Here is a 14,248-nt window from a genome sequence, read left to right as displayed (position 1 = left end):
GCAGACTCGCTTGGTTTAAAGAAAAGATACTTATTCTGATTTCAGGTTGCATGGATGTCTGAAGGCCCCGTACTCGAGATCAGTGTTTCAGTAAAGAGTAACGCGTTAGTGCGTCCAAACCAGTAATCAGATTAAAGGTACTCGTCAAAGTCACTGTGCGTTACTATTTTGTCATTAATAGTAAAATATATATTTGATTTCTTGCATCTGTGGGAGTGAAGCCAAATAGATGCAACAATAAAGTCCCGTTTTCAGCATGAGGGTGACGTCACGTGTCCATACACAGACCGACCACGCAGACTCTCAAACAGGAGAGAGAGAGATGCGCATGTTCGAGTTGGAAATGTCAAGGTTTGTTGTACACTGTGTGCTGGTGGCGACAAAGTGCCACAAAGCCATTGTTTCCCTACCGTTAGAACAGCGGGGCGCGTGTGCCCTCACAAACCAGCAGACACACACACACCCCCCATCCCCCTCGACTAGATAAAGTGTTATAACCAGTTGTCATTTTTATGTTGAGGCGGGTAGAATGCAGCTGCTGAATGTAAATAATAAAGTAACTTGGGTCCAATCCAACTTTGTTACTTTAAAAATCAAGTAATCTGTAAAGTATGTAAGTTGTCAGTAGTCAGTAATCTGATTACTTTTTAGTGACTGTGGCAACACTGGTTGGGATATACTGTTAGATAGTAGAATCACACGTTTATATTTCAGTTGTTTTAATGTTTACAAACAGTCCTTCACCTTTTATTAGCATGAACGTTAATGAAAGACACACAAGGATCATTTATCATACAGATATATTTGTCTTATATTGGGGGAGGGGAGACCTTTTTATAAAATGTCTTCTTGAACACTGCGACACACAAAGATTAAGATTAAACCCAACATCTAGATGATGATCTATTGATTTATCCACAGAGACATTAAAACACACCTTGCTGAGCTCTTTCAGACATCCATCTGTAACACCACAAGTCCCAGAGAGCTGTGGACCCCCCAGAGTCCAGACCAGCTCAGATACCCCTCACCTGCTCCACCTGCACCTACACCCACATGAACCTACATCAGCTGTGTGACATCCTGTACAGAGTTCAGTCTGTACAGGATGTCACACTGGTGAGCAGAGAGGAAGGTTCTCCACCAGGAGGAGTCTCTCCCTCCTGCAGAAAACACAGAGACACTGAGGAACCAGAAAGGGACAAGAACCCAAACCCAAACCCAAACCCAAACCCAGGATAAAGAGGTTCAGTGAATGTGGTGCTGAAGGTGTGGAGGTGGATCAGTGTGTCAGAGGAGACTCTGAAGAAGGACAGAGAGCCAGCAGGACAGTCCACATACACTGCTACTCTACCAGAGGAGGAGGAGGAGGAGGAGGAGGTAATTTGTGTCTCTGTCTTATCGTGAAGGACAGAGTAATCTTTATCAGAGCATCTCAGACTCCAGGACTGATCATTCCATCCAAACTCACAGACTGTACTGTCTCCTTTCCTCCTGATTCCTCTGTAACTTACGGATACTTCAACTTCTCCACTCCACTCAACCTCCCAGTAACAGCGACCAGTCAGACCAGTTCTACACAGCAGCTGACGATAAGAGTCAAATCTGTCTGGATGATCAGGATATGACTGACCCTCCCACACATGTGTCACCTTCCTGTTGTTGTCAGACAGTGTGAGTCTTCTGTTTACTGTGTTTGTGTCGATTGTGAGTTCACAGGAATCTGATGAGAGAGCAAGACACAATACAGCTGCAGTTATTAATCATGTGTTCATCTAGTGACACTTTGATGATGACATCACAGAGGTGAATGAGTGACGTCAGTGTGAAGATGGTTGAATCTTCATGATTCAAACTCAAAGCACACTTACACTTCCTCAGACCTGGTCTCAACCATCGGGCTCCAGCAGGCTCCACCCTGAAAGGAGGAGGGGGGTCAGAGGAGCATGGAGACAAGAACCAGGAGTATGCAGATATTGTTTTTAGTACCATGTGACTAATGGACCACTTAGTTCAGGTTGTGTTACTTATCGTATTGTTTTGTTATGCATGTAGGAGCGGTAAATAAATTACTGCGCCGAAATACGGTTGAAAAGTAGTTTTCCTTTCTGCGCTCCAGCACACCAACACACCTGGTTGTACTCCGGTGACGTGTAAATATAGTGAATGCCCCCTAACATCATCATCATTGCTTAATCGCCATCACAATCATGTTAACATGACAAACAGCATTTCATTATGATCAACATTGATATTATACAAAGGTGGTAGCATGATTATAATTTACTCACTTGGATGTGATAGATCAAAACACAGATCAGTGTAATGGCTTCAACAATATGCACACACACTTCATACTAGTTCTACCCTCTGATTCAAGTGTCTCTCTGCTGACATTCATCTTTAAGGATCTGCAGATATACGTATAACTATCTGAAACCAGCACAGAGCGTACAGTTACAGTAACCAGTTAAAATAAAAGACATGATGCAATTACGTTGCAATCCTCCAAAATAATGTTAAGTGTATGGTTATTGTTCCCAGTAGACCACTGACTGGTCGATACTTGCAATGATTTGAGATCTGACAGTAACTCCTTAGACACCGTTGTCACAACCACAAACCCTTTGATGGAGGTCGGGGCGGGGGGGTGTTGGAGGTACAAAGGGTCAGTCTGTGTCTGTGACACTGCTGTTCACTTTCCGTCTCCTAGCAACAGTTTACACTGTTCTTCACTAAGCGTCTGTGGCCGACTGTCACCTGCAGTATCAGTCCGCTCATCCAGGGAAATGGCTCTCAGTGCAAAGCAACGATAACCAGGTGAAGCTGAAATCTTTAAAACAAATGGATTCTTTGACTTTTTGTCTTTTCTCTCCTACCTGAGAGTTTCCAGTCTCCAGTGCGGATCCTGCAGTCCAGCAGACAGCAGCTTCACTCCTGAATCTCCTGCACGATTGTAGCTCAGGTCCAGCTCTCTCAGATGGAAAGGGTTGGAGCTTAAAGCTGAGGCCAGAGAAGAACAGCCTTCCTCTGTGATCCAACAGCCTGACAGCCTGCAAACACACATGTCACATGATCTGAGGGAGCTGTGCAGGCTGGAAGGTCGCTGCAGGACTTAGATATTGTCGGCTGAGGGGTCAAATTGACATTGTTACTGACTGGTGTCCAGTCACAACCAGTGTTGCCACAGTTACTTTGAAAAATTAATCCGACTACTGATTACTTCTATTAAAAAGTAACATCTGTGAAGTTACTAAGTTAGATTACAAGTTACATTCAGCAGCAGCTGAGAACACCTGCCGCCTCAACATAAAAATGACAACTGGTTATGCCAACACTCACTTTATCTAATCGAGCAGATGGTCCTGCTGACCTGGGGCAGCATGACGGTCCAGTCACGTGTACATACACGCAGCGACACAAACAGGAGAGAGAGCGAGATGCGCATTTTCAAGTTGGTATTTCCAACTTGAAAATGCGCATCTCGCTCTCACTATGTGTGCGCATGCGCACACACGTAACAACGGACATACATCCGCCCCGCCGCCGTAATGCGTCCGGCCCGCCAGATGGCAACAAGTCAACGACCGTGCCTTCACTCTCAGAGATGCAAGAAATCAAATATATATTTGACTATCAATGAAAAAATAGTAACGCACAGTGACTTGGAAAAGTAATCTTAATCTGATTACTGGTTTGGACACACTGAGTTAGATTACTCAGTACTGAAAAAGGTGGTCAGATTAGAGTAATCTTCCTGGCATCACTGGTCACAACCAAACACTACATGTACATCCATAATCTGATAACATTAGTGATAACTATGATTAGTCTCCCATATTTCTATGTGTACCATTATATTGAAAATAACCTCTACAATAAGTCTATGGAAATATTTGGAAAATACATAATTGATCCAAATCATGAAAGAAGAAAGAATCTTTTTCCGGTCAGAAATGTGTGTTGATGTAAATAATGGACAGTAATTGAAAACTGACATGAGATTCTCCAGTCCACAGTGTGGACTCTTCAGTCCACTAGACAGCAGCTTCACTCCGGAATCCTGCAGGTCGTTGTTACTAAGATCCAGCTCTTTAAGAAAAGAGGACTGGGAGCTGAGTACTGAGGACAGAGCTTCACAGCTTCTCTCCGAGAGGTTACAGCCACTCAGCCTGAAGAGACAACAATCAACAAGATGAAAAATAACAGTCAAAATGAAATCTTTTTTGATGATGAGTAAGGATAAAAATACAATCAGTAATAGCAAAGAGATGTTCAGTGGAGGGGTTTACAATCACTTGTTCTATTTTAAACAAGAGCAAAAAATCAGCTCATCATACTCCACGGTTTACAGGAAGTACTGTAGTGCCAATATTAGGATTAGGCAGATATATTGAATGCTGTTTTTAGAGCTAAATACAGTGAGGCTTCTAGGGGTGGGCAGTATGGGCAAAGATTCATATCACAGTATGATGGGATCACAATATTTTTCTTTTGAGTGAACACATTCATGTATTGACCGCAAAAACAACGCCGGCCACCTGAACAGCTGCTCTTGCTCGTAGCTAGCCAGGGAGTTAACTTTTTAGTGTGTTAGCTGTTGTGGCTGCTAGTGTTGCCACCTGAGGCCATACCAGCGACTTGACCAACTTTGCAATAAAGTTTTCTTACTGAACTTATTTTAAACCTTCCAAACAGACACGGCTCCTCTCTTGGGCATAGGTTGTGTAAATCTCTGGTCCCTCCTGCATCGCACTTTTCCGTGTTTTTATGTTAGTGACGAAGTTTCTTCTTGTTGTGATTGCGGGCGAGCTATCTCATCCGCTTATCCAGGGTCGGGTCGCGGGGGCAACAGCTCCAGCAGGGGACCCCAAACTTCCGTTTCTCGGGCCACATCTACCGGCTTTGACTGGGGGATCCCAAGGCGTTCGGAGGCCAGTGCAGAGATATAATCTCTCCACCTAGTCCTCGGTCTTCCCCCGGGGTCTCTTCAATTGGGGTAATGACACATTCCCTACCTGGAGCAATCAATCCATCGGTTTCCTGCTGAGAACCATGGCCTCAGATTTGGAGGTGCTAATTCTCATCCCAACCGCTTCACACTCTGCTGCGAACCGCTCCAGTGAGAGTTGGAGGCCGCAGATGAAGGATGCAATCAGGACCTGCAAAAAGCAGCGATGAAATCCGCAGCAGTGTAGACACTCCTCCCCCCGACCACGCCATGGAAAACCACAAACAAGATTGGTGATAGGGCGCAGCCCTGGCGAAGGCCAACCGCCACCGGAAACGACTCTGACTTACTGCCGAGCACCTGAACACAGTTCGCGCTTTGGGCGTACAGGGATTGGATGGCCTTAGGTAAGGACCCCCTCACTCCGTACTCCCGCAGCACCTCCCACATTTTCTCTCGGGGGACCCGGTCATACGCCTTCTCCAAATCCACAAAACACATGTAGACTGGATGAGCATACTCCCAGGCCCCCTCCAAGATTCGTAAAAGAGTAAAGAGCTGGTCCGTCGTTCCACGACCAGGACGAAAACCGCATTGTTCCTCTTCAATCCTTGGTTCGACTATCGGGTGAACCCTCCTTTCCAGCACCTTGGAGTAGACTTTACCAGAGAGCCTGAGTAGTGTGATCCCCTGTAATTGGCACACACTCTCTGGTCCCCCTTTTTGAAGAGAGGTACCATCACGCCGGTCTGCCACTCTTTTAGCACTGTCCCAGACCCAACACCCATTGCGTTTAGCATCTCTGGACGAATCTCATCAATCCCCGGGGCTTTGCCACTGCAGAGTTGTTTGACTACCACAGTGACCTCCACCAGGCAAATTGACAAAAATCCCTCCTCCGCCTCTAACAAAGAGGGCGTAGTAGTTGGATTCAGGAGTTCCTCAAAGTGTTCCTTCCACCGCCCGATAACCTCCTCAGTCGCGGCCAACAGGGTCCGATCCTTCTCTCTACACAGCTTGAATGGTTGCCCGTTTCCCCCTTCTAAAGGTGCCGGATGGTCTTCCAGAAGCACTTTTGTGCCGACCAAAAGTCTTTCTCCATAGTTATTCCTCCCACACTCGCTGCTTTGCCTCAATCACGGCAGAGGCTGCTACCCTTCAAGCCTGTCGGTTCACTGCAGCTGCCTCCAGAGACCCACCGGATATCATAACCCAGAAGGCCTTCTTCATCAGTCGGACAGCTTCCCTTACCACCGGTGTCCACCACGGGGTTCAAGGGTTAGAGCCCCTTGATACACCTAAGACCTTGAGGCCACAACTCACTGCCGCAGCTTCAGCAATGGCAGTTTTGAATATGGGTTTGAATCCCAGGCAAAATGTAATGCATGGGTTATAATGCAATGTAAGACGCTTTGGATGTGAAAGAACCGTGTCAAACACTTTTTTATAAGCTACTGTGTAATGAATAGGTATTTTCTATGGAGTTGTCTGTGGAAACAGACCTAGATTCACAAAAGAGGCTTTTATTCTGTAGTTGTGTGTAAGATTAGTTCCTCTGGTTCCATAGTACTGGTTCATTTCCAGGTGAAAAGAAAATCTGAAAGTTTAGAGACATGTAAATCATTGAAGACAAACTTCATCTGACCTGAGAGTTTCCAGTTTGCAGTGAGGAGTTTCCAGTCCAGCAGACAGCAGCTTCACTCCTGAGTCTCCTGGATGATTGTAGCTCAGGTCCAGCTCTCTCAGATGGAAGGGGTTGGAGCTCAGAGCTAAGGCCAGAGAAGCACAGCCGTCCTCTGTGATCTGACAGCCTGACAGCCTGCGAATATACACAACAACACACATGTCACATGATCTGAGGGAGCTGTGAGGGTGGGAAGGTCACTGCATTACTGAGATACGGTTGGCTACTGAGGGGTCACATTAACATGAATACTGACAGGTTTCCAGTAACAACCAAACACACACTAATGTACAGAAGGAGATGGAAGAGAAATGTTGTGAAGCAATGAAACTTCTTAACATGAGTCCTTTGGGAAATACCCAGATTCTGCTTCACAAATCATCCTTAAGATCTGTTTATCTCAGGAACACCACATATCAGTTCAAGAGCCACAGACCTTCTGTCCACTAACAAAGAACATTGATTTTAATTTTCTCAACAGTAGTGTAAATGAAAAATGAAACGACAATGAAAAAAATATGAACAAAAAGTATAAAAGATGGCAGCATGTTTAAGTCATAATGTATGAATCTAATGGTCTCTGTACTTACAGAACTTTGTTGGAGGCTTTGACCACTGGCAGCAGCATCAAAAGAGCCTCCTCTGAAGCAGAGTATTTCTTCAGGTCAAACACCTCCAGATCTTCTTCTGATGACAGTAAGATGAAGACCAGAGCTGACCAGTGAGCAGGAGACAGTTCCTCTGTGGAGAGACGTCCTGATCCAAGGAACTCTTGGATCTCCTCCACTAGAGAGCCATCATTCAGTTCATTCAGACAGTGGAACAGATTGATGCTTTTCTCTGGAGACACCTTCTTACTTATCTTATCCTTGATGTACTTGACTGTCTCCTCATTGGTCTCTGAGCTACTTCCTGTCTGTGTCAGCAGACCTCGTAGGAGAGTCTGATTGGTCTCCAGGGAAAGACCCAGGAGGAAGCGGAGGAGCAAGTCCAGGTGTCCATTAGGACTCTGTAAGGCCCTGACCACAGCTTTCTGGTAGAGACGCTTTGGTTCAGGAGTGTCTTTAAAGCGTTTGGACTCCAAGGAGGTTGTTTGTTCTTTTGACAGCGGATTGACACCAGTGCTGAAGAAGGTCAGATGGACATAAAGAGCAGCCAGAAACTCTTGAACACTCAGATGGACGAAGCAGAACACCTTGGCCTGGTACAGTCCTCTCTCCTCTCTAAAGATCTCAGTGAACACTCCTGAGTACATTGAGGCTGCTCTGATATCGATGCCACACTCTGTCAGGTCGGATTCATAGAAGATCAGGTTGCATTTCTGCAGATGATCAAAGGCCAGTTTTCCCAGAGACTCAATCATCTTCTTGCTCTCTGGACTCCAGTGTGCATCCGTCTCAGCTCCTCCATCGTACTTGACCTTCTTCACTTTGGCCTGAACCACCAGGAAGTGGATGTACATCTCAGTCAGAGTCTTGGGCAGCTCTCCTCCCTCTCTGGTCTTCAACTCCTCCTCCAGAACTCCAGCAGTGATCCAGCAGAAGACTGGGATGTGGCACATGATGTGGAGGCTTCGTGAGGTCTTGATGTGAGAGATGATCCTGCTGGCCTGCTCCTCATCTCTGAACCTCTTCCTGAAGTACTCCTCCTTCTGGGGGTCAGCGAACCCTCTGACCTCTGTCACCATGCCAACACACTCAGGAGGGATCTGATTGGCTGCTGCAGGTCGTGTGGTTATCCAGATGCGAGCAGAGGGAAGCAGCTTCCCCCTGATGAGGTTTGTGAGGAGCACATCCACTGAGGCCAACTCTGTGACATCAGTCAGGATTTCATTGTTGAGGAAGTTCAGAGGAAGTCGACACTCATCCAGACCGTCAAAGATGAACACAACATGGAACTTCTCAAACCTGCAGATTCCTGCTTCTCTGGTTTCACTGAAGAAATTATGAACAAGTCCCACCAAGCTGTACTTCTTCTTCAGCACATTCAGCTCTCTGAAGGTGAATGGAAATGTGAACTGTATGTCCTGGTGGTTTTTGTCTTCAGCCCAGTCCAGACTGACCTTCTGTGTTAAGACTGTTTTCCCAATGCCAGCCACTCCCTTAGTCATCACTGTTCTGATTGGTTCCTCTCCTCCAGATGAGGCTTTAAAGAGGTCTTCTGGTCTGATGGTTGTTTCTGGTCTGGCTGCTCTCCTGGATGCTGTTTCAATCTGTCTGACCTCATGTTCTTTATTGACCTCTGCAGTCCCTCCCTCTGTGATGTAGAGCTCTGTGTAGATCTCATTCAGAAGGGTTGGGTCTCCTGCTTTAGCGATGCCCTCAAACACACACTGGAACTTCTTCTTCAGGTTGGATTTGAGTTCACGCTGACAAACTGGAGCAAGAAGTCCTGAATGAAGACAATAAAGGAGATCAATGGGTCAAAGAATAGATTTCAATATGTCCTTTCCTCAGAGAATGACTCCATGAATATATTCTGTCCATCTCTTGAGATATTTGTAAAGGTGTCATTTATCAACATGGCAAATCTTTCGAGAAACACTCTTACGCTGAGCCAGCTCCTCCTGCTTCATTCTCCTCAGGAAGTGCACTGAAATCTTCATAAATGCCTCTCTGCTGCTCCTCTGATCTTCATCAAGCACCTCCTCATTCTCCTTTTCTAAGCATTCTGGGTAATCTGAACTCACAACCTTCTGGATCTTCTTCAGCTCGTTCTTCACAAAAGTGAGGATGTTCTCCTCCAGCAGCTAGAACAGAACAGTCTATGAAAGAACAATCCACTGGTCTACAAAGTGCGGCATGGAGATGATGAGGAACTAAGAGATGTTAAAGTAGCTGTTCATGTACACACCATGAAGATGGAGTCCAGGTGTGTTTGATGCTGCTGGGCAGATTGACCTGTGGGAACCTCTGAGCTCTCCTGGTCCTCTCTGTGGAGGAACATGAACCATCAGTTCACATGGTGTTTGGACCATCAACACCAACATAACATTAGATGAAGATATTGGCTTCTGTCATGATTGATCACCACGGAAACCAGATGCTGAAGACGGTCGATGATGACGGACAGTTTATTATTGAATGACAGTTAGCCATCAGTTTAATTCTGTTTTTAGTTCTTACTGTGGGTCATAAAAACAACCTCTCCAGGCCTCTGCAACTGATACAAGTCTGAAACTACTCTAAACCTCTTTAGTCCGTCCCTTGACCTCTAGAAGTCTCCTTGGATCTTCTGAAACTAGTCTTTGCACCTTTCCACAGTCTACACGACATTATTTTGTCCAAACCTCTGCATGGAGTCCAGAGACTACATCAGCTGGTCCACAGAGCACTGAGTTTATTCTAATCACATGTTCAGTCCCAGTCATCTGGCTGCAGAAACCTGCAGCTGTCTCCAGATGTGACTTCTCCTGATCCTGATGTGGAGGAACTAGCTCACATTGTATTTACATCTGAGAATGTTTACAGTTAATGATTCACACTTAAACACACAAAGACCAGTTAGAGCAGTGGCCCCACTTTGGAGGAAGAAAAATGTTCGGGCCCCACCACCCAAACAAAAATGTACCAAATTGGTCCATGCTTAATCCGTGTCTCAGTGTCCTTGAGCAAAACACTAAAACCCCAGTGTTCACAGAAGCACACTGCTCCTTAATGACTAAGGATGAATGCAGAGAATAATTCCCCATGAGGGATTAATAAAAGGATAATAAATAAAATTGTTATTATTTAATCATAATTTATTTAATGATAGATTAATTTATTTTTTCATAATAATATTATTATCATTTATTTATTTAAAAAAAAAATCCCCCAGCGCCCTACCTGTAGTACCCTAAAGACTGATCATCTTTGAAGTGTAGAGGAGGACCCATAGACTGATCATCTTTGAAGTGTAGAGGAGGACCCATAGACTGATCATCTTTGAAGTGTAGAGGAGGACCCATAGACTGATCATCTTTGAAGTGTAGAGGCGAACCCATAGACTGATCATCTTTGAAGTGTAGAGGCGAACCCATAGACTGATCATCTTTGAAGTGTAGAGGCGAACCCATAGACTGATCATCTTTGAAGTGTGGAGGAGAACCCATAGACTGATCATCTTTGAAGTGTAGAGGAGAACCCATAGACTGATGACTCTTCATGGACACACAGCTTGGTCCAGGTCCAGCTCCAGGAACAGGTCCTAGTTTCTGATGGGTCCTGGTCACACATGTAGAACCAGAGTCAGTGAGCCAAAGACATTGGGACATGGAGAAGAGTGGAGGACAGTTGGTGATGGTCCTCTCACCTCTGAGCTTTGGTCTGTCTGTCATGTTCCCCACACAGAGGGGCCTCAGAGGGAGGGACTCCGTCCTCTGGGTCCTCCGCCTGATTCATAGCAGAGTCCACACCTTCACAACAACCTGCTGGGAGATCTCACACATTATTATCTTCATCAGGACAAACACACAGAGCTTGAGGAACGCTAATGGGACACTTGTTTGTCATCGTCTTCTATCTGAATGAAGCTGAAAGACTGAAGTAGACTGTGTGTGTGTGTGTGTGTGTGAGGTTAATAATGTGAAATTCAATCATTGACATCAATAGAAGTATTACTTAGTGGTGGCCTGCCTTTGCACTTCCTGGTTTCTGTGCCCGGACTTTGCTTCTTGACTCGCACGTTGTCGCTCCATTGGAAGAACCCTCAATCCTTGTGTTCTCATTTATGTCCGTTATGTTTTACATTTGGTTGTTTAATTTGAACATGATTATGATAGTGGACAACGTAAGGTCAAAATGTGCCGTTCCATACAAAAGCCAGCCTTGTGATTGGGTCCCACCCCCTCCTCTTATTGCACTGATCATTGTCAGGTGCATCTAATAAACTGTAAGAAAAGTTAGTTAAAATTTCAATCTCAAGCAAATAAACAAATAAAATAATTTGTATTTAAACAGAAAATATACACCAACACTCCAGCCCCTAATTGATTATTTATAATAAATAAAATGATTATTAAAATTAATTTATAATAATATTATAATTTATTCCAAAAAAAATAACTCCGGGCCCCACCAGAGGGTCACGCCCCACGGTGTGAGAATCACCGAGTTGGTGGACGATATTGAGTTTTGTCATATATATACAGTATATATGACGTGTGTATGTAGACACACACACACACGCACACAGTTTTAACGCGGAAATGACCGTCATCCCGAACAACGACAGAGGATAATCAACACAACTTAATGTCGAAGTTTATAGATACTACTATATTTAAGTAACATAATGTAGTTGTATGACTGAAGTTAGTTGTTAAAGCAACTTTTGTTGTTAAAGCAAATGTTTGTCAACATTCAGCCTTTGTAACAATCTGCTCTGTGGATGGAGATGTGAGGTGTAGTTAACGGACCGTCAGACCCTCCAGCACCGGGCGGTCCGTTCATCTCAGCCTGCACAGAGCAGCCTGTTTTCGGCGAGTCTTCTGTGAAATGCTCCGTAGCGGTTATACATGAGATTTAACTACTATAACGAGTCTTCATAAGTTTTAATGTAGTGTCAGAGACTGATGTTGTTCACCGGTTACGTCTGTTTGAGGACAGAGTTTAGATTCATAACTTCATGTTTAAACTTTAACGTATTGTCTGTATCCGCAGAGTGCAGCTTGTTTATTGTCCATCATTGTGCATTAAAACTAACGATGTTTTAATTAAAGGAAATGAGGAGACCGTCATCGAGACTCTAATTCGGCAGCAGAACTTCAGCTTCAAAGAAACTATGAAGCTCTGAATTATAATAACAATGAATAAAAAAATTCCACATATGAATTATTGTATAGTTATCTGTAAGATCTTTGATGTGTGGTCAGCAGCTTGCTGTACGAGGACCACTACACTGATTATCAGCCTCTTGATGTTTGAGTAACAAGACAAACGGTAGGTGTGTGTGCATTCAAATATTTTAGTATAATAGTTTATTTTTTGTTACTGTATCCAACCTCCTCCTCCTAAAATGATAAAGCTAATTATTTTATGACTGATTATATATATATATGTGGTGCTCAATATTATATATACCATTTCTAATTGTAAATGAAAATGAGACAAAAGCTTGTTAATAGTAAAATATTTAAGTAAAAAACTAAATTAAAACGTATTGGCAAGACCAGCTGAGGTGGTGACGTCATCAAGTCAGCTGCTGTTCCAATTGCGGAAATGACCGTTCTCCGTTCTCGCGTTCCCGCGAGTTCTCAATATGCGTTCTTGTGTGGACTTTTGTTCACAGAAGGAAACGACAGAGGGAAATAAACGCAACTTTATGTCGAAGTTTATACATTTTTATAAATAGTATTTATAAACTTCGACATAAAGTTGTGTTTATTTCCCTCTATCTTCGTTGCCTGTTGCTGAGGTGAAATGCATTCTGGGATATTTGGCTCTCACAAGAACAGACGAGCCTGCTCCGGCAAAATGGGCGGGGCGAGTCACATCCGGGTATTATGACCGTTCTCGGCCAGATGCGGACTTTAGAATTGGAACAGTACTCGGGCTGCGATTGATGACGTTCCACGAGTCCACGAGAACAAAAGTCCACACAAGAACGCATATTGAGAAAGGGCCCGTCTCCCGAGTCCGTTCTCGCCGTCTCAGGTATTGCGAAAGGGCCGAGAACATCTACATGAGTCAGGTATTGAGAAAGAGCCTCAAACATCTGGACCGATACTCGCGCCACCGACGCAAACTATTTCCGTGTTTGTTCAACTTTGGGAAGGTTCACCGCCCGTAAACACACACACGCACTCCGTGTATCACGGGACATACTCACAGGTCTATGAACACTTTGAGATGTTCAAATGAAGCTCTGGTGACTTTCTACCGATTCGCTCACTCCTTCATCTTCCTTCTCCTCCTACTCCTCCTCCTCTTCCTCCTTTTCTTATTGACGGTGCATAATCAATAATCGCCGCATTAGCGCCACCATCTTGTACGGAGTGTGGATCACGAGGTTTAGTTATCGCTTTGATACCAAATTCAAGTAAGAAAACAGGAAAACAAACAAAAACACAAACTAATATGAATGAATGCGAGATGGTGAAAGAATGTTAATTTTCGTCAACCATGTCAAACCATCCCCTCGTCATCAGAGGTCGTCATCAGCGTCCCTCTTTCTCACTGCAGAATTGTTCTTGTATTATGTTACATGTTCTATTGTTTGGCTGTAATTATTCATGATCCCACTGGTTCCCCCCCACACACAATGGTTTGATTTATTTATAGATAACTGCAGGAAATACTACAAAACATGTATATTTGTTTGTTGTTTTTCAACCTGAAATGTCATTTCTTTGTCTTTTTCTGACGTAATATTAATACGATTTCTACATTTTATTAAGTATCTGCCAAGGAAAACACAAAACCCTGTCTGTACTGACAGTGCAGTAGAAAGTACATCTATAAAGTACTTATATAAAGTACATATGAAACGTACATTAGTGTAAAGCATAGTTCTGGTGGTATTTAATGTATATTTAAGAACAAGTTCACTTCAACAAAACCACACAGTAGAGTAAATGCACTTTAATCCTCAGTAAATATTTCATTGTTATGAAGATGCATGGTCTCCACCCC

General features: G+C 44.1%; 1 protein-coding gene across 2 annotated transcripts; it reads right to left on the bottom strand.

The window, feature by feature from the left end:
• Positions 1-702: 702 nt before the first annotated feature.
• On the bottom strand, positions 703-13,684 carry LOC119222842 (NLR family CARD domain-containing protein 3-like). Of its 2 annotated transcripts, none has more exons than XM_062562113.1 (11): positions 13,446-13,684; positions 10,929-11,043; positions 10,463-10,840; positions 9,489-9,567; positions 9,186-9,384; positions 7,226-9,026; positions 6,597-6,770; positions 3,999-4,172; positions 2,880-3,053; positions 1,872-1,918; positions 703-1,723 (listed from the first exon to the last, which is right to left on the bottom strand). In XM_062562113.1, exons 2-11 carry the CDS (start codon positions 11,015-11,017, stop codon positions 1,095-1,097), a joined length of 3,744 nt encoding a protein of 1,247 aa, XP_062418097.1. In that variant the 5' UTR covers positions 11,018-11,043; positions 13,446-13,684; the 3' UTR covers positions 703-1,094. The 2 variants fall into 2 exon arrangements, with proteins under 2 accessions (XP_062418097.1, XP_062418096.1); XM_062562112.1 differs by having other exon boundaries at positions 10,929-11,046; positions 13,446-13,683.
• Positions 13,685-14,248: the final 564 nt, after the last annotated feature.

The sequence above is a fragment of the Pungitius pungitius genome, chromosome 1, assembly GCF_949316345.1.
Source record: "Pungitius pungitius chromosome 1, fPunPun2.1, whole genome shotgun sequence".
In the NCBI taxonomy this organism is placed as follows: domain Eukaryota; kingdom Metazoa; phylum Chordata; class Actinopteri; order Perciformes; family Gasterosteidae; genus Pungitius; species Pungitius pungitius.
This window is presented reverse-complemented; position numbering and strand designations above follow the sequence as displayed.